We start from the raw sequence: 21,261 nt of genomic DNA on the forward strand, positions 1-21,261 counted from the left end.
CTTTCATTCTTCAGTATGTGCCAATTACTTGGGCTGTTGTCAACATCTGGTGTGTCTTTAACATCAATGACCCCTTTCAAATTAATGAAGAATGGGAATAATCTTGACATGTTTAATACTAATTTAATCCACTGTACAATAATGGAGTATTGGGGCCACAGTAGACTATTTCAGCATTTCTGAAAATATTTATGTAAAACCATAATGCATTTGTAAATTATTTAACCTGTAATGTTAAAAAATATACATGTTTGGACACCGGTAGTACTATATTTAGGCATGAACTCTATTTGACTTCAGAAAGTTTGCTGTCCCGGAACCAGGATTTTACTTGCAGATTACTTAAGTCGTGTAAATAGTGTGTAAACAGCACAGAGGAGCGGTTAGGACCTCCATGAATTAAACTTGTTTGTACAGCTCATCCCAGATGTTTAATAGGATTGAGATCTGCGGAATTTGGAGGTCAAGTCAACACTGCAAAGTCATTCTTTGCACATAGGGAGCAAATGTTGGCAAAAGGGCCATGAAAACCACAACTGTTCCTTCTGTACAACCTTTCATAAACCACTGCAGACTGGGAACAGCACAGAGGAGCGACAGTTTTGAAAAAGCGCTGACACAGTCATTTGAGTATCACATTTGTTGAGCATTTTTTTATAATATCTCAAACTGCTGGTGTCGGAAATTGACATTTGCAAGAGCAAGTAATTGTGTCAAACTAACACCTTCCTGAAACGAGACATGGAAAGAATCCAAACAAAGACAAACATGTTACACTGAGTGATAAAAATTGTGTAAAACAAACAAAAAAAGTGTATTTTTAAGCTTTGCTGTAAATTAATAAGCAAACTTACTAATCAACAAACTAACAAATTGTTGTGCAAGTTTTGATGCTGTGAACTCTTTTGTCATGAACTCAATTTCCCATGTTTCCAGTAAAAATGAGCAGTGAAGGAACTGGAAATTGATATTTTTATTACTTCAGTAAATCAGTCAAAGTGAACCTAAGTAATTTTTGTTTGTGTTATGTGTGTGTTTCTCAGGGGGTTGAAACTGAGCTGAACCACCTACAGATTCCAGGCTTTTGTTATTCATCTCTGCCAGTTTACTTTCTCTTAGCCGCAGGTCACCCTGAAGCTTTGTTTTAAGAAAACTATCATATAAGTGCATTTCATCAAAAACCCTGAACACATTTCAGTTACCATCACCATGATGCAATATTCTTTTGTTTGTAAATTTCCCTTTTGAGTCATTATGCATGCCATCATCATGGTAGACCACCTTTACAGTATTCACAGGTTTAAAAGCTTGACAAACATTCTTATCTCTGAACCCAAATTGCTCAAACGTTATTTTGTCAGATCATCAAACTCACTCAAATGCATTTCCTTCCAGTATTTCTTTTCTATGAGAATCTGCTAAATTAATCATTTCTTGAACAATGTATAATGGTCTTGCTCTTCGTTATTGTTGTGGCTCCTGCTGTTGCTGTTTCAGACTTGTCTCCTTTAAAAGCATAGCCAGTGTTTTTCTTGCCAGTGAGAACGTCCAGCTGTGGTTAAGTTGAGCTTTTCTCTCTCCCACTGGCCTTGGACTTGTTACCTCTACAGCTCTGATAGATTTCTCTTTGTTAGACTTGTTCTCTCCTGTGTTTCTTTTTCACATTTTCCTTCTCATACAGATGGAGCTGTATTTGATGTCTCAATATTTTTTCCTCCTTCTGATAAAGTAAAGCATGACCAGCATACAATTTTTTTCTCCAAATCCCATATCGTCACACTTGCTTCTATTGGCAACTAAATCAGTAAAAACAAACTGACTTTTAAGCAACCACTCAACAACTTGTGCCTTTACCTCAACGATTTCATACAAAAGAGGAAATCTAAACTGATATATCTAACAAAGGCAGCAGGAATGTCTTTCACTTTGCTCAATAAATCTTGTCTTGCACTAATACTATAAGTTGCTGATTTGTACAAAGTCCTCTTTCGCAATTTTTGTATCAATTTTTAAAACACAAAAAAGTCTCATAAAAAGATATTTCATCTTATAAATATGTAATATTTTAAGTGAAATTTTTTTTCCCAGTGATACATTTGGGACTTTCTCAAGGGTGCTTGATTCTCAAATGAAACCGGTGGAAACAAGTTTTGGCATGGCTCATTTGCAAAATAACCCATGAAAATATAAATACTTCAGATATTTTAACATGGCAAACTTGCACTTAACGTGAACTGCCATGTAAAATTAATTTAGCACTGAATATGTATGTTAGTACTTCTGCCTGTTCTAAAAATCAAATAATCTTTCATCTGACTAGAGCTTCTTTTCCCACATTTTTATAGTATTCCCTATGTTGCTTGAGAAATTAATCAGACTTCTAATGGTTTACGGTAAAAATGTTTTTCTTATTGCACGTTTTCTATTGAAGCCAGATTTCTGGACTGTACAATTAAAAATGACCTTCTGATAACATTCTTCCACCTGAGCTCTATGCAATCTCTTGAGTGATGTCATCACACCTCACTTCAAATTAGCATGTTTTTTAAGGAAAGTCATAATTATTTTTCCTTGCATTTTACAATTATGTTTGACTTTTTGCTGGTTAGACCATAAAGTCTCAATAAAATGCATTTGATTGTGTCTTACACATGACAAAAACGTTTAAAAAGCTCGAGATATGAATGTTTTTACTGTGTTTGTAATGTAAGGTTTTCAGTTTTGCCCTGATAATTATGCAACTTCTTAATCATTCATAATGTCATGGAGGCATCTAAATGTCAGCTTGTGTAATGAAACATGCCTAAGACCTCTTACGAAGGTGACATCCTCCATGTTTCTGTAAACTACGGTGCTCCACATTAATCTCCTTTGCCTTCAAAGCATTCCTCTCTCCGCTGTTTTAAAGCAGAATATTGTGACTGTGGTTCCATCTCGTTCCTTCAAAGTTCAGCCATTCCTTGGAGCTTATTTGAGCGTCCTGGAAACTTATTTCACCTTGTTCCTCCACAGTGCCAACCTCTGCTGTTGCTCCCCTCCCTCTCCTCACGTCAGCCTCTGTCTCCTTTCTCCTCCCCTTTTCCATCTATCAACAAGTACACATTCTCTCTGCTCTTACACATATTCTGAATGGTGTAGTCACTGCTTGTTGATCAGCCTTCCCCAAGGAAAGAACATGAGGAGGCGGGGGTGACAGCCAGCTTGTCAGAGGAGGCCTATGGATACATAATAGTGGCTCCTCAAAGGTCTGCCCAACTCTCTTTGCTTACAGGAACCAGCCTGGCTGTCATTGTGTTGCCATGATCATAGTGACACTGTTTGAGCAACACAGACATCCGTTTTCCACTTATCAGGTAAGTTTTGTTTCATTTTTGTTTTCCTTTAACTTGACTCAGATGCAGTATAGGAAAGAATCCACTAAAAACTCCCCATCTTTTTTTTTAATCATACCTGGCTGAGGTTTAGCGTTATATGCTATATGGTGTTGGTGCATGAGGAGACTTGTTCAAGACCTCTCTGTTGAAAATTGAACTGGAAGCTTTTCTAAGTAAGTTGTGGTCTGGCCTTGGCAGTCAACACACCCAGTTCATTTTCACCCTGTGACTTCTTGTTTTCATTTAAATCTGCTTCGCATTCACCAGGGGATAATGAGACCCTCTTTGCATATGTTTTTTTTTTTTTTCTTTTTAACACAGTGGTTTCTTAGAGGGAACTCTCATTGCCTGCACACTTCAAATTCACCATGTAGGGACAAGTTTCTTGGAGGATGGCAAGCAACTGTTTGTTTACTTACAAAGAAACGCTGCAACAAATGAAATCAGCTTATATGCATATTTTTGTAGCACAGTCAAAAGTACTTAGTGCTTTGCTTTTACTGGAAAGCAGAGATTTAGTGAGTTTGTTGACATTCAGCAGTTTTCTTACTGGAACAACATAGCAAAAATGACAGATTTTTATTACTCTTCAGTGTTTCACACATAAAATTTAAGAATGGTTATAATATAAGAGAAATCTTTTCTTATAGGTTTTGAAATCACATTTGACAGGCGTAATTTGCTTGTGGAGACAACAGGTTTTTTGTTTTCTTGAAAGATTCAAGCTTCAGCTGCCCTCTTATCACATCTCAAAATGTTCTTTGAGAAAAATGTTTGTGGCTGAACAAGATAATAAACTTCTGCACAAGCGAGATAGAGCATCGCAGTGTTTGATTTTCTACACGAGCTCTGGATGCCTCGGAAACTGTCGAAGGTGAGTTTTAAAGGACAGCCTAATGAAGGGCTAAGGTGGATGCTAACCGCAATCGTCCGGGGACATTTTCTGCTCTAATGAATGGTGTAAAGTGTTGTAAATCACCCACTGTGGAAGAGCAGTGAGATTCCTCTGTGCAGTGATGTCACTGCTCATATGTGAAGCAGATCCAGACATGAACAGTTCAGCCTGAGCCAGATGTTGAGTTTAATTTCCCTATATACCCTGGATTGACATGTAATCAGAAGTGTGGAGAAGTGTGCTTCGGTTTTCACACTGAGACTTTGGTAATTGTAGAAGAGAAAGAACTTCAGGAAAAACCAGAGGATTAACGCTACCTTGTCAAAGTATTCACACCCCATCGATCTTTTCATGGTTACACTTTACAACCATAAATTTTAGTGAGTTTTATTGAGATTTTATGGGATAGACCAACACAACACAAGTTGTACATAATAATGAAGCAGAAGGAAAGAAAATAGTTTTCAATAATATGAATAAAAATTCTGAAAGTAACTGAATATATTTATATCCCCACTCCCTTTACTTTGCCACAACTAAACAAAAAGTTGAATTTACAGAATAAATTTCAACTGTGTGTACTTTAAGCTGAGTAAATATAGCTGATATTAATGATCATGATGACAAAGGAAAACATCAAACAGGAAAGGATAACATCTTAGGGACAATTAAGGGAGAGTTAGGATAAACAACATGATCTCAAGCTTAGAGCATTTAACGGAGCACTGTTCAATCCACCGTCTGAAAATGTCAAGAAAATAGTACTGAAAACCTGGCAAGTTGAAGCTGTAAATGATTCCACACAAATCCCCTTTTGAGCATGAGTTGCTCAACTTTAGTAGTCTTGACAAAAGCAAAAAACAAACAGAAAGCAAACATGGTTAATACATTTATTTGGTTTCTAATGTTTTTGATTTATCTACATCTTTTGAAATGCTCTTCTAAATAAAAGCTCCACCTTAAAATATTTAAAAAGTTCTGTGCTGGCAGTCCAAATTTATACCATTGTTGAATTGTGAAAGCAGGATGTTTAAAATTATTTTCAAGGATTAAATAAGTTTTCCACATTCCTCACTTTGGAGATCCCTAGTTTAAATCAAAGCTTGTTCATGCAATAGAATTGACAAGTTAAAGTCTTGATTTGAATCTTGATTGAGAATTTATTACAAATATTAAAAGAACTGTTTACACGCTTTCTGGCCAGTCTCATTTATCTGGAGTTACTTTCCAAAAGAGAATAGGCAAAAAAAAAAAAAAATGCTTTCGATGTTAGAAACTTGTAGAGACATTCTCCAAATCAACTTTTGTGTATTCAAAAGTTTCAGGTAATTGTAACTTTGGGGTTCTGAACACAAATGCATGCTGTTCATATGTTTAAAGTGACAAAATGCAAAATTGTTCAGATGATACAAATATGTTTGAAACTGTTCTGTTTATATGATTTACACAAATTGCCTCATCTGTTTTACTTCTTTTTCTTTCAGGCTCCCAAATTGAATATATTTTTGATTAAAAAATATGACCATGTTCCATACAAAGCACAAATACCTCTGGATTTACGTTTTGAACTAAGAGTAAAACAAAAGCAACATAACAATGTCGACTCCACATGATGCAAGTTTGGAAGAACATCAGATAGCTTTGGGCAGCGTGACCTTTTCTGCACAAGAACTGTCTACAGAAGATGAGGATGCTTCAGAAAGAAAAGGTCAAAGGGGAGACAATATTTTCCCTTCAGACCAAAGACCACTGCTGGAACCTGATGGAGATAGAAGTGATACCTTTGTCTGTTACAACACTATGGTCCTCAGAGAACCAATGTGTTTTCAAGAACCCAAACAGGTCCTTCTGGATGCAGCTCCTGGAACATCTCAGCTTCTTGTGGAAAATTACCCCTCCACATCATATGCTTCAAATGAAGACTGTTGCCTTCCACCTCCTGCTCATGCAGCAGAAGTTCAGGTAAACCAATTTGCTCAACAACAACCTGATCATTCACTGAACCTTTATTCGAAATCTGCACAAAGAGGCTTGAAGGCGCTGGAGCCAATTTCAAATGGATCCATCATCAGTCAGGCTTGTGCATCCACTCTGGAAATCCCTGGTAACCTGCTTCTCAAAATCTCTGACTTACCGCATGTCGTGAAGCAAAGACCAAGCACCATCACCTTCTCCACCAGCACTGCCTCCGCTTGCACCAACAGCCAAGCTTCTGGCTACGACAGTTCTGATGGAGAAGAATCATCAGAGGAGGAGAAAGAGAAGTTTAACTTCAAAAATGAGGATGTGGGGAAGGGAGATGATGATGTGTTTCTGGAGTGGCCTCATAGTCAAGATCGCCATATGATTAAAAGGAAACAGAAGAAACGAGGCTGTTTGGAACCAAAAGCAGACTCTGTGTGCACAACCAGCATCTGTGGTTATGATGCTGAGGAGGAAATAAGCAGCAAGGAGGTATGCCATCAACAACACATTACATTTTTTAACCTTGCATTGCCTTGCAAAAGTATTCATGCCCCTTGAGCCTTTCGCTATCATGTGATAATAGCCACAAACATGAACATTAACAGCAGTTTCTTGTGAAAAAAATAAAAAATAAATAAACTTTCCAACTTTGGAATTTGTCAAAGTATTTAAAAACATTTTCAATAAATTTTGAGGTGCTGTAATTTCCATTGGTTCTTAGAAGACACAATGCAGTCATGTTATCTTTGGAAATAGATGTGAGGCCTATAAGTGTGTAGGAGTGAACTGGCTTCTCATTTGTAAGTGAGAGACTGATCCAGGAGGAATTCAAACAGCTTCTGCTTTATTTCCCGGCCCATAGCTGGGGATTGAGTTTGATAAAATACATTGGACCACATTAGCACTGAACTTCACCTTCCATTTCTGGCCTGGCTCCTTCCTCGCCTCCCTTTCTCTTTGAGGTGCATCTCTGTCCTTTTCACATGATGTCCGTTCCTGCTTTTTTTATTGCCTACTTAAAAGCTTACATGAGCTTTCATAAGCCTGTTGTAATCCATTATATATAAGCTTTGTTATGCCTAGAGGGAACATAGCCAACAACACATACCTGCTACGCTTTTTATAATGGTGAGAGGTAATGCACTGGTACATATTAATCTCTCTGTCTGGTGGTAGGACACTGAGATAACATTGTCTTTACATGCAAATGACACACAGTTCTGAATGGGTTGTTTTGGAGAAGACAGCAAGAATGCAGGGAATTGAGGGAGTGTGTAGTAAATATTGTCAAAGTGCAGTAAATGCTTTCCATGCCATCACACCACAGACCGCGTTAATGCTTTTAGGATGAAATACAAAGTAAAAGAGAGCAGATGTTGCATTATTTTAAAGGAGCACATATATTTCAAGGTAGATTTCTATTTTTATTTTATTTTTTTTGGCAAAGCAGTCATGATTTATCTGGAGGAACAGCATAAAAATCCCAGCTCAGTTGAGATACTAATTGTGCTTTCAGAAAACCTGTTCTTTATGGAAGAGTGCTTGGAAGAAAGTATCAAGCACCCCTGTTTGCAATATAATAAAGTCAGACAAGAACTAAATCACATTTTTTGAATGTTTGTCAGAGTTGATTGGAAAATGGATGGAGCGAAATACAAGGCAAAGTCTAGACCTAAATCTAATTGGGAATTTGTAGCAAGACTTGGAAATCAAATGCAAGGATGAAAATCAGCCACCTGATATTTTACAAAGACCAATTGGCAAAATTTTTGTCTGTTCCTGTGCAAAAAGACAAACCAATTAACTTAATTACAGAGAAAGTTCACTCTGAAAAGCATTCTCTTGGGAAGAAATTTCACACTTTTGTTCCTTATTTGCAAAGGTATTTGAAAGCCATTTATCTGTTTTCTTTCACTTTACAAATATACACAAATAAACTTAATAATTTAGCACATTCTGTTCCAGTGAAATACACCAAAGTTTAGAGTTGTAAGGGAACAAAATATACCAACATTTAAATAAATCAACACAGTTAGGAAGATGTTCAAAAAGCCCAACAAATTTGTTATTTTTAAAGACATTCAGTGACAAGATATCTGATTCGGCTTGCCTTAATATTGATAAGCACAGAAACACACAGTTCTGTCATATTTGATTTTAGAATTTGCATAAAACTTTAGGATGATTTCTGAAACAAGCTGAGAATGCAGTTGTCTGCATCAGCCAGGTGAGGGCACTATATGCACAAGGTTTCCAGTCGATCACTTAATGTCTTCCTTTACAGTTGAACTCGCATACGAATAAAACAAATGCATAGCTTTCACATATTCTCCCTCTCCCAACCATACATTGCTGCGTTCACATACTGCTTTGCACTGCGGGGTATTGCCAATGTAATTTATTCCTTCAAGCGGCCAGGTAGCCCATGCCCTTTTCGCATGACCGCTTGCAACATTGGGATACCTCCATGGTGATCTCTGGCACTCTCAGTGGGTGGCACAGACTAGGCACGGAGCCCAGAGCTCACACACTTAACTCCTCATTTCCATCTCAAAGCCCCAATGTTGGGGTTCCACAATGTGTCCAATTTGTGCTGATAAAGTTATAGTCTCTTCGCTTTTTGTCATCCTCTGATGATAACATTGCATCTGTCTCATGGAATGACTCATACCGGCTCAGTTCCCATGGCAGTGAGCCTTTGCACTACTCCCAGGGCCAAATATAGAGGAAAGAGAACGGAGAAATGAATTGAAGGGAGAGTCTCTCTTGAGCGTCAAAGCCCCTTCTGGTATTTGTCTCATTCTGAGGGGAAGTGTCTGCATTCCCAAACAGCACCTTGAGGGGATGTCACTAAAAAGATACTTTGTGAGTGCCTTCCAGATTTTGCTTGACTGCAGGCCAGAAAACGGGGCATCTGTTTCTTGCATTTCTGTTTGTCTGACATCAGGGGTTAATTAGCAATCCGGCTCACAAGATCCTCAGCTTCCTCTTCTTATATGTTTTCAAGCATGCGGCTTAGAAGCTTGAGCTTGGTTTCCTCCCAGCAAATACTATGCACATATTTGAACTTTATATCTTTCAATTAAATTATTAAAATAGAGAAAATGGTGTATCATCTCTAAATTACAAAAGTTCTCAGTATTTTTACTTTGTTGAATTTCTTTTAGAGATAATTTGTTTTTCTTCCAGGGTGAATGAGAAACCTTTTTATTTGTAAATGGACTCAGAGGTTTGGACAGATAAATATACTGATCCACTGTTAAACATATTACATTCCCTAATCAGCACAGAGCTGGAAAGACACACACTGCAAAATGGGAAACTGTATTTTTTCCTCTTGGTGACCCTGACTGATCTTTAGGACCCCAGAGGGCACCAGGGACCCGGACAGATTTAGATCATTCCTCAGGGATTCAGTGGAAGGAGGTGCTTTCTCCCAGCACTCGCTCAGTCAGCTGACCCTGGGAGGTCATCAGGCTGAGTGGTGCATTGTGGTTGGTCTGTTACTTCCTTGCAATTTAAAGATAATGCACTAAGTCCAGTATTCAAAACAATTTCTTCTCGAAGAGGGTTTCCAGCTTGAGGAAATCTGTTTAATATCTTTCATGTAGGAAGTCATATTCCTAATGTACCTCTTTGTTAAAACAGTATACTTTTACAGATGTTCACACATTTATACTTTTGAGTAAGTTATTCAGTAGTGGCATTCCTAATGGTAAATTCTCAGGGTTTTGTTTTTCATTACAGCAAGTATTTTCTCAAATGTTATTCTAATTTTACTCAATTAGAATATCGTCAAAAAACTTGTCTCCTTATTTCAGTCGAACAAGTTACTCATATTTTATAGATTCAACACATACATAAATAAAATATATATGCAATATAAAGTGTTATTGTTTTAAGATAAAGTCTTATCTGAAAACAATAAGATAAGTCTTTATCTTGTTGTAAATATTAACAAATACAGGATTGAATTATTTGCAAATAATGTCAGATAATTAGAAAAACATAAAACATCACCAAACTGCCGTATTCCCTATGGTCGTTGTGATTAAGTCTAACTGTTGCAATGTTTGGCTGACCTCTCTAATCGGATCTTCTCTGATTACCCCCAGGAGTCTCCACAGGTCACGTCTCCATGGTCTGAGTCGATGAGCCAGCTCATGAGGAAACTGGACCAGCTTAATCAAGACATAGAGGAAGCTCTGAGTGCAAGTTCATCACCCTCTGACACGCCTTGCATTACACGCAAGAAGCAGGTGAATGCCACACATTCCGGTATGACATTATGTCTGCTGTCACTGCATGCTTGTCGAGGTTGGCCATATATTTTAAAATCACTTAGCCTATACATTCTTTGTTTTGCCTCTAAGGACACATAGAATTAACAGGATGTACTGGGACACTTTTTATAAGAAATTCATCAGACCTCCATGGGTTAAATCAGAATTATGACTGCAGCTTCGATGCTTTATGGTGTGCGCAGTCACGGCTGATTCTGCACACATTGCTGTGAACCCCTTGCTGCATACTTTGTCATGGCTTTTAAACTTTCTTAAATCAATTTAGTTTGCTCTGCAGAGAAAAAACCCAGGCGGATTATCCAGACCTGCAAGCAGCTGGTGTTTGGAATTTCATGTCCATCACCATTTCTACAAATGTTCTACATTATGTTGAGATTCCAGTAAGACCTGTGAATTCAGTGAGCAGTCTCTTGCAGTCCCAGTACATAAAGGGGTACAGTAGATTTCTCTCTCGTGGCGTGTGACTTTTGCAGAATCATGGTACATTCTGTGACAAAACAACCTTCGGTTCAGCTTTAAATATCTGTCTCTGTCTGTTTTATGATGTGGATCCTCGCCACTCAGATGTGATATTTGATTCTAAAGCCTGACAACTGCAGCAAGAACAGACAGTTATTGTACTTTCAATGATGCAACAGGGGGAATGAAACTGTGTTTCCAAAAAAATAAGACCCCAGTCTCATGGTGGCGTGTTCCATGAAATATCTCTCCAGACTTAGTTTGGAGGAACAAAAGTGGCCTTTTGAGCTCCTTATGCATGTCCTGCACAGAGGAGCTGTTGTGTTAGAAAGGAGTTTGCATGGTTTGGTCTATTAGGAATGGTTCTGAGAGGCTTACATGCCTCCGAGGCATCTGCATAACCGTCCCAGTCATTCACTACCACCTGTTTCAACTAATGGCAGGCAACTGGCAAAGACAAGACGTCTTTACTGGGATATTTGACAAGGTCATAATCTCTGTTCTCTCAAAGGAAGATCTGCACATACAGCCTTCTTTGTGAAGCTCTGTCAAGCTGAACTGAGAGTGGAGGCTTCTCTTCCCCAACCACTGACCTCAGCCTGCTGTTTTTCTTTTCCCCTGGCCGCTGTTGCGTTCATCCTGTCCTCGTCTGTTCGGCCACACAAGGACAGAGCTGGTTTTGATTGTTGTTGTGATGTTGTTGCAGTGGGGTGCTGCTTCAAAGTCCTCGCCGAACCAAAACCAAAATGACACAGTTCTCCAAAGAGTAGACATAAGGGAATGTTGGAGTCAAGACACATCTTCTGCTTCATGCAGCTCCTCAACGGGGACAAAAGCAAGAAACAAGAAGATGGTAAGTTGCTCTAAAAATGGTTTCTGGCTGTAAGATGGCTGCTGTTTTTGTAAGACTTATGGGACTTTAAGCTGTTGTTCTTTTCAAGCAGCAATAAACAAGTCCTTTTTGAGGCTTAGCTCTGAATGTCGGCCTTCAGTATTCATATCTGGGTGCTACGACCTGGTAAGAATCAGCCAATCAAAGAGAAATTGTTTCTCCAACATAAATTAGGAAGGTATGTGACATATAACATATTCTCCAAAACCTCTTGAAGAAGGACCACTGTATAATCTCTTATATGATTTGCTACTGGCATGAAGCTTTTGATGCATTTTTGGTTTGAATAGTGTGTATTGAGATTAAGAGTGCAATTTTTAGTGTTATGCGATGCAACAATTCAGTACATTTCTTTTGTAATGAAGTGCCCCCAAGTGGTTACATAACTGTTAGACAAATTAATAAAAAATTATGTTCTGTTAGTTCAAGCAAAAAGCATTCAGAGGGGACTAAATCATTAGGGCGACTGTGGCTGTGTGGCAGAGTTGTCGTGTTGCAATCGGAAGGTTGTAGGTTTGATTCCAGCTTCCTCCTGCCATATGTCGATGTGCCTCTGGGCAAGGCACTTAACCCCAAATTGCCTACCGGTCTGCATATCTGTGTATGAATGTGTGTGTGAATGGGTGAATGTGACTCTAGTGTAAAGCGCTTTGAGTGGTCAAAATGACTGGAAAAGGGCTATATAAGTTCGGTCCATTTAGTGCAGACAGACTGTCTGCATGGCCTAGCATTAAATGAAGTTAGAAAGTCATTTTTGCAATTTTGAAATTGCATTTATTCTGTATGAGATCCACATTTTACATAACATCAAAAAGTAACTATCGCCCTGTCTGTTGTAACAGAGACAAAAGCAAGACTGTAACAGACATGGAAATAGTCTTGTCACATGCATAAGAAAGCAATGCTGGAGCCACGTTTGACTGAGGCATGGATGTCAAAACACAGGTCTCAAAGGCGGTGCCACTGCACCCTTAGACGCATTCCTTCTACAATGCACCAGTGTCAAATGTTGAATTACCTCCTAAGTCTCCAATCAGAGTCCAGGACGTAATTACTTTATTCAGATGTGTTCAAGCAGCAATAAATCTAAAAGTTGCATTATCCTTGCTTGAAAAAATTAGCGTTTGAGACCACTTGACTCTGGTATTGAATTAACATACAGAAGGGGTCTTAAAATAATGTTCTCAAGGGCCAGCTTCTTGCAACTTTAAGACATGTCTGTGCTTCAACTCACCTGACTGAAGTTCTGTATTGCTTCACTAAATGTTAGGTAGGCAGTTTAGCTATTTAATTCCAAGGATGAAACACCAGCCTTTGAGAAGTGGTGCCTGTAAATCACTGAAATACAAGACCTATATGCAATAGCCTAAATAAGTATTAGAATGATTTTTCAGTCAAGTAATTGAAAAAAATAGGGCATGTACAGAAAGAAATAATTTATTAAGGAAGATGAACTCATCAGCAGCACAACAGATATTTCAAAACTTTGTGCATAAAATGCTTTCTCCTTCAAGCTGCGCTGAAAAATTAGGAGTTTGAGACCAGTAATTTTAATTATGTACCAGTACATGTTTGGATCCACTTAACAATTAAAATAAAATAGCCATGACTCAGCATTGGTGAAGGTCCCAGCTGCAGAGGAAACAGGTGGCTGAAAAATTTGTTTTTAGTAAAAAATATTTACCAAAGAAATCCAACAAAAAGACCATATACTGCCATGAGTGATTGCATATCAGATTATACATACACATGAAAATACAGCATACAAGCACTAAGATGAACGAAGGGCAGAATTTATGGGCTCCTGAAATTTTTTTTCTGAAACTTAACTGTTTAATGTAAATTACACCCGATGCCAAATGGTTCCCCTTCCTGTTGGAGTGCCACTTCAATCTGGGGACATAAATCTCTGCTCAATGCAGCTGTGGAGTGAACGCAATTGAAAACTGTGAAATCAGTAAAAGAAACAACAGAGCTGCGATTAGGCTTGCAATGATCTGTTAAATTGCAACATTTATGACAATTTTATTGGAGTTAAACTTTGCAAGTAAATCAAAGTCACTTCTGTCTCACAGGAATTGGTAATAATCTTTAATAACTGAAGTCTGGCAGATTTGTCTTGTACAAACAGTCCCCACACAAAGAGGAGCTGCTACATCTTAGCTTCCAATCAAACCGAAAATGGTGAATAATAAACAATTCTGGACAATTTTTGATTTGATCAAAAATGTATCAAATCAATCAATTTGAGAGAGCATAGGAAAATTGAGAGAGCATTTCTATCCAAATGTGCAAAGAAGCTAAAAGCGGACGTCTGCACTTCCTTTATCATTCCTTTGAGATTGTTGGGTTTTATCAATGTGCAAACTCTGCAGATCTCTCTGGTATTCAGCATTGATGACTAGGTTTAACTGTTGTGTTTCCAAACAGCAATACAGTGCAATTTAATATTAAGTAAAGCATTCTCATTCTCCTAGCTTAGCATTCTCTGAGCAGCAGAGAATGCTAAGCTAGGAGATGATTACAGAAAATGCAAGGAATGTTCAACCAGTGAGGGTTGCAGATTTTAGAATTTTGGCTGACAACCAACTTTAATTATTATAAGGATAAACACCTTTCAGTGCTGATACAATTTTAGTCATCCTGTTTTTGGTTAAAAAAAAAGCAATTAAATAATAATTAAAAAAAACTTCTTACTATCAAGAGTTTGCTTCCTTTTTTTGTCTTGGCAACAATGACTAGTACATAAAGGCCTCTCTAATCCATATGGAACATCTGGAAGCAGCCTATGATAATGTCATTCAGTCTGATTCAGTCTTGACGTCTATGAATGGTGGACACGCTCAGACTGGTAGAACTGACAGAATTGAAAGACATCTTGTTGATCTACCTGTAAAAAATGTTTTGGAACATGTGGTTTTTTTGAAGTTTAAAATCTAAAATTCATCTCATTCCCTCCCTGAAGAACAACTTTATGATACGCAAAATGTTTTTGTGATGATAAAGATTGCGCATTGTTGAAAGAAGCAACAGTACATACTAAGGCTTGTTTCTTCCTCAAATTGGGACCCGCAGAGGAGATGTAGAATGCATTTCAAATAGCAGGAAGAAAACCAAAATTTGTTTTTATAAACACAGGTTAAAAAATATCTTGACTGTATAAGACTCTATTGACTCTACTGATGTCTTTGTAACTTATTAAACTATTAATAACTCTTGAAGTTTTCCAAAATTGCGTCAACTACCACAATTTGTGTAGCAAATAAACGTCTTAAGAGTGTGGCATAAATTTGCATTTAGAACCCTCTTCTCTAATACTGATAAATAAAATCACTGCACAAGGCAAATAATTTACAAATAGAATTTAGTTGTGTGTGTTTTACTCTTAAACTTGTTTTGTCACTTAAACTTAAACTGGTGGAAAACTGGTGTGTTTATTTTAGAAGGCACACATATAAGAGTGCATCTAAAATCAATGTTGCATGGAGCACAGGCAACTCTAAACTGAACAAATTAAAAATGGAGTTTGCTTATTGGAAGTAAAGCTTAAAATTTAGTTTGTAAGAGGTACTGCAAGCAATGACTATGGCAATATCATAAAGAAAATATGTCTTTTTAACTAGGATGCTGTTACCTCAGTGTGATGTCAAACCAAGCTTGGAGTTCCAACTTCCTAGGAAACTGAAATTCAGCATAATAATGTCATTAGGCAAAATTATTTAAATCTCTAAAATTTTATTTAAGCAAAAACAGATAATTTGAAGATACATGAAATTATCACAGCAAAAGACTAAATTGCTGGGTGTTGTTTGGATCTTCCACAGAGTGAAAAATTTTATCAGTAAGCTGCAGTAAAAAATATTAAATTTAAATGTTGAGGTCAAAGCACACACTATATACAATACACTCACATAGTTTCCCTGCTATTGCTTTTCAGCGTAAAATGTGATTCCATTATTAGTGGACGGAGACATATTCAGGTTAAATATTCTTACATTTAGTTGCTGTTGACAGTCTGTCTGTCAGCTGGACTGACTGGTTCTGTATCCGCCTCTTTGGCTTGTCACTGTGTGGGGACCGCAGCCATCATTCACCCGCACAAACCTGTCACACCACATGAACATCCTTGTTGATGCAGGCAAGGGGAGAGGTTTCCAGTTACATAAAAGCCCCGAAATAGGTCCTCTTCTCCTCAGTGAAGGATGTCACTTTTTCCGACCTGTAACCTTTGACATGTGTCATTCGTCTAGATGCAGCTGGCCTGAATTGGGGGGACGTGTGTTTAATGCAGGTCAGATCTTGAGATATGCTGAGATGATATACTTTCTGCACAGAAAGAATCAGAGAGACGACCATGCCAAATCCGTACCTCCTCTAGGGTGCAACATCTGGTTTTTGAGTTCTAATCTTCAGAGTTTATTTTTGAATCTGGGACTGACAGAGGTCTATGGAGGCTCCCTGGACAGAAACCTTCAAAAATGCAAAGATAATAATCCTAGTTGTGTCCCAAGTGTTTAAATCTGTGATGAAATTCTGCCAGACTGGCAGATTGTACTATCAGTAAAGAGGGACATGTTGTGGCTATTTCTCTCAGTTTTCAAAGGTCACTATCTACTTCTCTGTGAGTTTAAACACATGCAATATTGGAAACATCGAAGTGTGAGTCAGACATTTATGACTTTGTTTTCTCCCAAAAGTTGATTTTTGAATCAGCAGAACGTTGAGCAGCACAAAGTTCACTTATCTTCATAAGCTATTAGGCTCATTGTTTTTTTTTTCTGTTTTGTTTTAAGTGTAAAACCATTGCAAGAGGCTCATCCCACCAAACAATTTAATACTGCCAACATTTTTGCTTTTATGCGAGCACTGGTGATTACATCTCTTACTGCCAATGCAAAATCATTTAGCTTAGACAATTTTGTCCAATTTAAAGTGAAAAAAAAATCACCCTGCTAAATTCAAATTGATTTCCTATTGTCTGATATGATGAGGCCTGTGCAGCATTGCAGCTGAAGATCCTGGCAGGAAAAATGTCCAAGCGAGCAGCATGTCGGTAAATCAGAACATCACGCCACAGAGAAGAAACATTCTGGAACTCTTCCTCAGAAAAAGAAACAGAACAAAAAACTGTTGTTGTTTTCTGGGTTCCAATGCCTTTTTAATTAACTATAAATTTAACCACAATCACATTACTTTTTTTAAAGTCACTAGAAAAATGTTGTCTTTATTTTGAAAGAGAGCTAGTTTACATCAATACAGTTCTTTCCTTTTTTATGTAATGTGCCAAATTCATTTTAATGACACCATCTAAATAAAATAACCATTAATATACACAGTAAATACTGTTGGATGAAGAACTATAATAGTGACATTTGTTGATATATATGGATTATATACAGATTATTTCAAGTCTGAGTTTTGGACTCTAAGTTTTCATTTCCAAAAATGGATTAGAGCACATGATATTTAATGTCATGGCTACAGAAAACAGATTTGGAAATGGTACACAAAAAGCAGATTAGTAAACAAGAAATATTTGAGCTTAAATGAGTTAGTCTTCTGTCGGTTTTCTATACCTGCTTAGGTCTTGTAGGAGTTCTTGAAACATGTTGCCTATCTAGTGGTCAATGAGTGAGATTAGAGCACATCCTGGACAGGTCATCAGTCCATCACAGAGCGACACGGAGATATACGGAACACACAAGCATGCACACAGAGAATCTCACCTAAATGCTATTTTCTTCTGGTTTTGTAAGTCACCTGCAGTAAATAAAGTAAATAAAAGAATTGCAGATACGAACCTCATAATGCTGTGGCCCACAGCATAGTTTTCACCATCGCACCATTTTATATTTTCTTTTATGGAAGAGGTTAATCAAAGATTGATCCATCTAAACCAATGTTTGGACTAAAACTTCTGTTACAACAACATAAACTAAACTCAAGGCAGATCTCAAACTTTGATTTAATTTATGAAATATTACATATTTCGCTATATCACTGCAAGCTGAGCTGCTAAATAATGCTACCTCTGCGTTATTTAGCTGCTGCTGTGGAAAAGCTGTATTGATTTTGTCATCACAGCACTGATTGCAGCTATGCTGAAGAATGTAGGTACACATCTGCTCCTCAGCAACAATTACTCATATTGTGCTTCTGTTTCTGCCTTGCAGATGTTTCATAAAATGACCAAAGCAGCTGGTGCAGGTAAGATGTTTTTTTATTCTCTTCCAGAGGTTTTGGGATGTGATGCTTATGTTGCTTTATGAAATTGCTATTGCTGCTGCCTGAGTGTAGAGAAAACTAGAGTTGACCTCTAAATCTTAATGTTTTTGTGAGTTTTATTTTTCACCAACGTAGGCTTTAGGGAGAGCTGAAAGACTAAATATGTATGTAGCACCTTTTCATGCTTTGAGTCTGAGATTGATGGGCAGGGTGATTGTTGGGATAGCAGACAGTGACCTTGGACAGCTGGTGGAAAAAATGTAATTATCAAGGGATTGGATAAATGGATGTAAGACAGAGTTGCTTTTTAAATAGATGTCCGGCTAGTTTAACAGGAAACCGCAGACATCTGCTCATTTGCATTTGCACATTAATGTTGAATGGCTGTTTAAGGTACAAACTATTAACTAGGCAGAAGTGAATAGAAAAAGAAGCTTCAAATCAACGATGATTGTGTTGATTTGAGTGTGTTGGTATCTATTCACTGTGACTGAATCATTGATCATTGAGCAAATGAAAATCATTGAAATCTGACAGTGTCTTGCAAAAACACATTCATTAACTTTTTCAGATTCCAATGCATTACATTCACAAATTGTATTGTAAAGTATTTTATTGTGGTGTTTTCTGATCAGATAACCAAGGCAAGGCTGTATGATCTGGCTGTGAAAGGATTCTCTAAGAATAGATGTTGCAAAAAATTTACTTATCACAGTAAGGGGGACTCAATACCAAGTTGCACCAAACTATTCAGATTTTTGCTTCTAAACGTGTATTATTCATAGTCTTTCTAGTTTGCAGTTATATACAACTTTGTATCTACCTAACACTCAGTAATATGCTTTCATAGCTGTAGTTGTCATGAAGAAATATGAAAAGGTTGAAGGTGTATGAATATTTTGACAAGGAAGCGTATGACAGGGTCAGAACATTTCAGGAATCCCAAATCTCGGTGTCGTACTGTAAATTAAAAGCTTAACCGATTATAAAAATCTCCCTGCATCTTAATCCCACAATAAGCCCTGGCCTGCCTGCCGGCATTGCTCAAGCTCCAAACAATGTTGGTAAGATTGATGGTCACAGGTGTCTGCTCTCTCCCTCCCAGCCTGGTGGAATGTCCAAATGCACATTCTTTTATTTTAAACGCCTTTTATATGGTCTTCGCTCACAGGGATGCAGTTAAAATTAGGCACAGAGCCAGATCATTGTTTCTGTTTTGCTGAGGGGAAATATTTGGCCTGCTGTGATGTGGCCCTTGGGGGGCAGCTGCAGGAGATGGGTGGATGCCATTTTGGACTCAGGTTGCATCTCACATGACCTCAGTTGTGCATGAGGCTGTCACACAAATGGAATAAACAGGACAAAAAAAAAAAATCAATACAACATTTAAGGAGCAGTTAACTAACGTGAGGTCTGCTGCTGAATTATGAGACTTTCTGCCAAGCAATTTTTTGAGGGGGAGAGTGAAACTGAGATGTTTATCTACATACTTGTACAATTTTATTCTGATTATTTAAAACAAGATTGCATTTCGTGTCACTGTCAGTTTCATTTACTTTTGAAAATGTAAATAGACTCTACATGTGGTCTTAACCTTAACATAATGATAGAATGACTTGGAGATGAATAACGCTATAATAAAAGGACAAAGCTGGCAGAGAGTCAGACATATTAGGTGTGATTTTTTTTTTTTTTTCTGGCTGGATTTTACGGCTGAGCTGTCGAAAGCTCTTTTAAGACATGATTACGGGAGAGCCAGATGGTTCTCACTATCGACCATAATAACACTCTCCATCCTGTTAAGTTGATATTGTCCAGGAGGGAGAGAAAAAAAAAAAACCCACATTCCTTAAGATGAATTCCAAAACAGCAAAACAGCTGCAGGAGAAGTATTGCTGTTATTGTTGAGGTTTGTAAATGTTCAGTTTTAGCTGCAAGCAATGGATTTCTTTGTTCTGAATCCTCTTTGCGTCACCATTTTTGACCATCTTGATCAGTGCTTTGTTCTAATTCTTTAAAATGTTAACATACTGTCTTGCTAAGCTATTCATACAGTTTTTATTGCATTATGTAACTTTTCAACTACAAATTTAATGTATTTCATTTGGATTTCATTTGACTGACCAATACAAAACAATTTAAAAAAAGTAAAAGTGTGGTGTATAAACATTCAGTTACCAAAAAAGTTCATTCTATGTTATTCTTTGTGTGTGTGTGTGTGTGTAATTTAATTTCAGTGTAACTGCAACTGTTCTGCACTTGAAAAGACTAATATGGAATGGCAGTAAAAAGTCATTCTAAAATTCACTGTAGGTGATATCCATTTAAAAATTGAGTTAATGAATTGTGACATAAAACATGGACTAACATGTCGAAAAGAAAAAAAAGTAAATTAGGTTAATGTTTTTTTCTAGAAACAACCCCGCCCCCCCAAAAAAACATAAGGACTCAGATGAAAAGTTACACCTGGGTATCCTCAGAAAAGATGTGCATGCAAATCTGGAAAAATGCCCAAACCTCAGCTTAAAAGGTTTATTTTTCAGAAGACATTATTTAACGTTAATGTTAACCGAGCGTCTTTAACATTTCAGCACATGAGCAGCCGAAGGTTCCTCATTTACTCTCACACTGTGAAATGTATCTAAGGAAATCTATTCCCTACAGTCTCTTTAATTTCAGCGCAAAAATTAATGGTTTCCTCTGGTGATAGGAGGCAGTTATGTTCATCCATGAAAACCGGCTGTCTTGACATTAATCTCAGAATTAATGAAACTTCAGAGGCAACCTAAAGCTTGGATTTCTACGAGAGATACGGCATAAATTTAGGATGCAGAATCGAACATTCACATGTTAGATGATATCAAGTCAGACTTAAATTCGACCAACTTGATGTTTTGCAATAATTTCGTCATATATAACTTGTATCTTTGCAGCATGCTGACACATTTCAGACATTAATTTAGACCCCCAAAATGAATGTGACAATGTCCAAAGAGAAGCAGCTGTGCAGAACTGAACAAATTCAAATTTGCATAAATACATGCTCATGTGCTTTGTTATGATAAACATCACCATCCCACACCAAGTCAGTGGGGAAATAAGACACGTGCAGCTTAACCAGCACTCTGTGGCCCAGAACTGTCAGGA

The 21,261-nt window shown here is 37.5% G+C and overlaps 1 protein-coding gene across 1 annotated transcript in view; it reads left to right on the forward strand.

The window, feature by feature from the left end:
• The first annotated feature begins 3,137 nt into the window (after positions 1-3,137).
• Positions 3,138-21,261, forward strand: part of stard13b (StAR-related lipid transfer (START) domain containing 13b) — a 62,491-nt gene continuing 44,367 nt past the window's right edge. Inside the window, exons 1-5 of the mRNA XM_055028197.1 lie at positions 3,138-3,353; positions 5,754-6,723; positions 10,350-10,493; positions 11,704-11,850; positions 18,063-18,096. Coding sequence (XP_054884172.1) covers positions 5,866-6,723; positions 10,350-10,493; positions 11,704-11,850; positions 18,063-18,096 — 1,183 coding nt within the window. The 5' untranslated portion in view covers positions 3,138-3,353; positions 5,754-5,865. The remainder of the gene's footprint in view (positions 3,354-5,753; positions 6,724-10,349; positions 10,494-11,703; positions 11,851-18,062; positions 18,097-21,261) is intronic.

Source organism: Poeciliopsis prolifica, unplaced genomic scaffold (genome assembly GCF_027474105.1).
Source record: "Poeciliopsis prolifica strain line A6 unplaced genomic scaffold, Auburn_PproV2 SCAFFOLD004, whole genome shotgun sequence".
Lineage (NCBI taxonomy): Eukaryota > Metazoa > Chordata > Actinopteri > Cyprinodontiformes > Poeciliidae > Poeciliopsis > Poeciliopsis prolifica.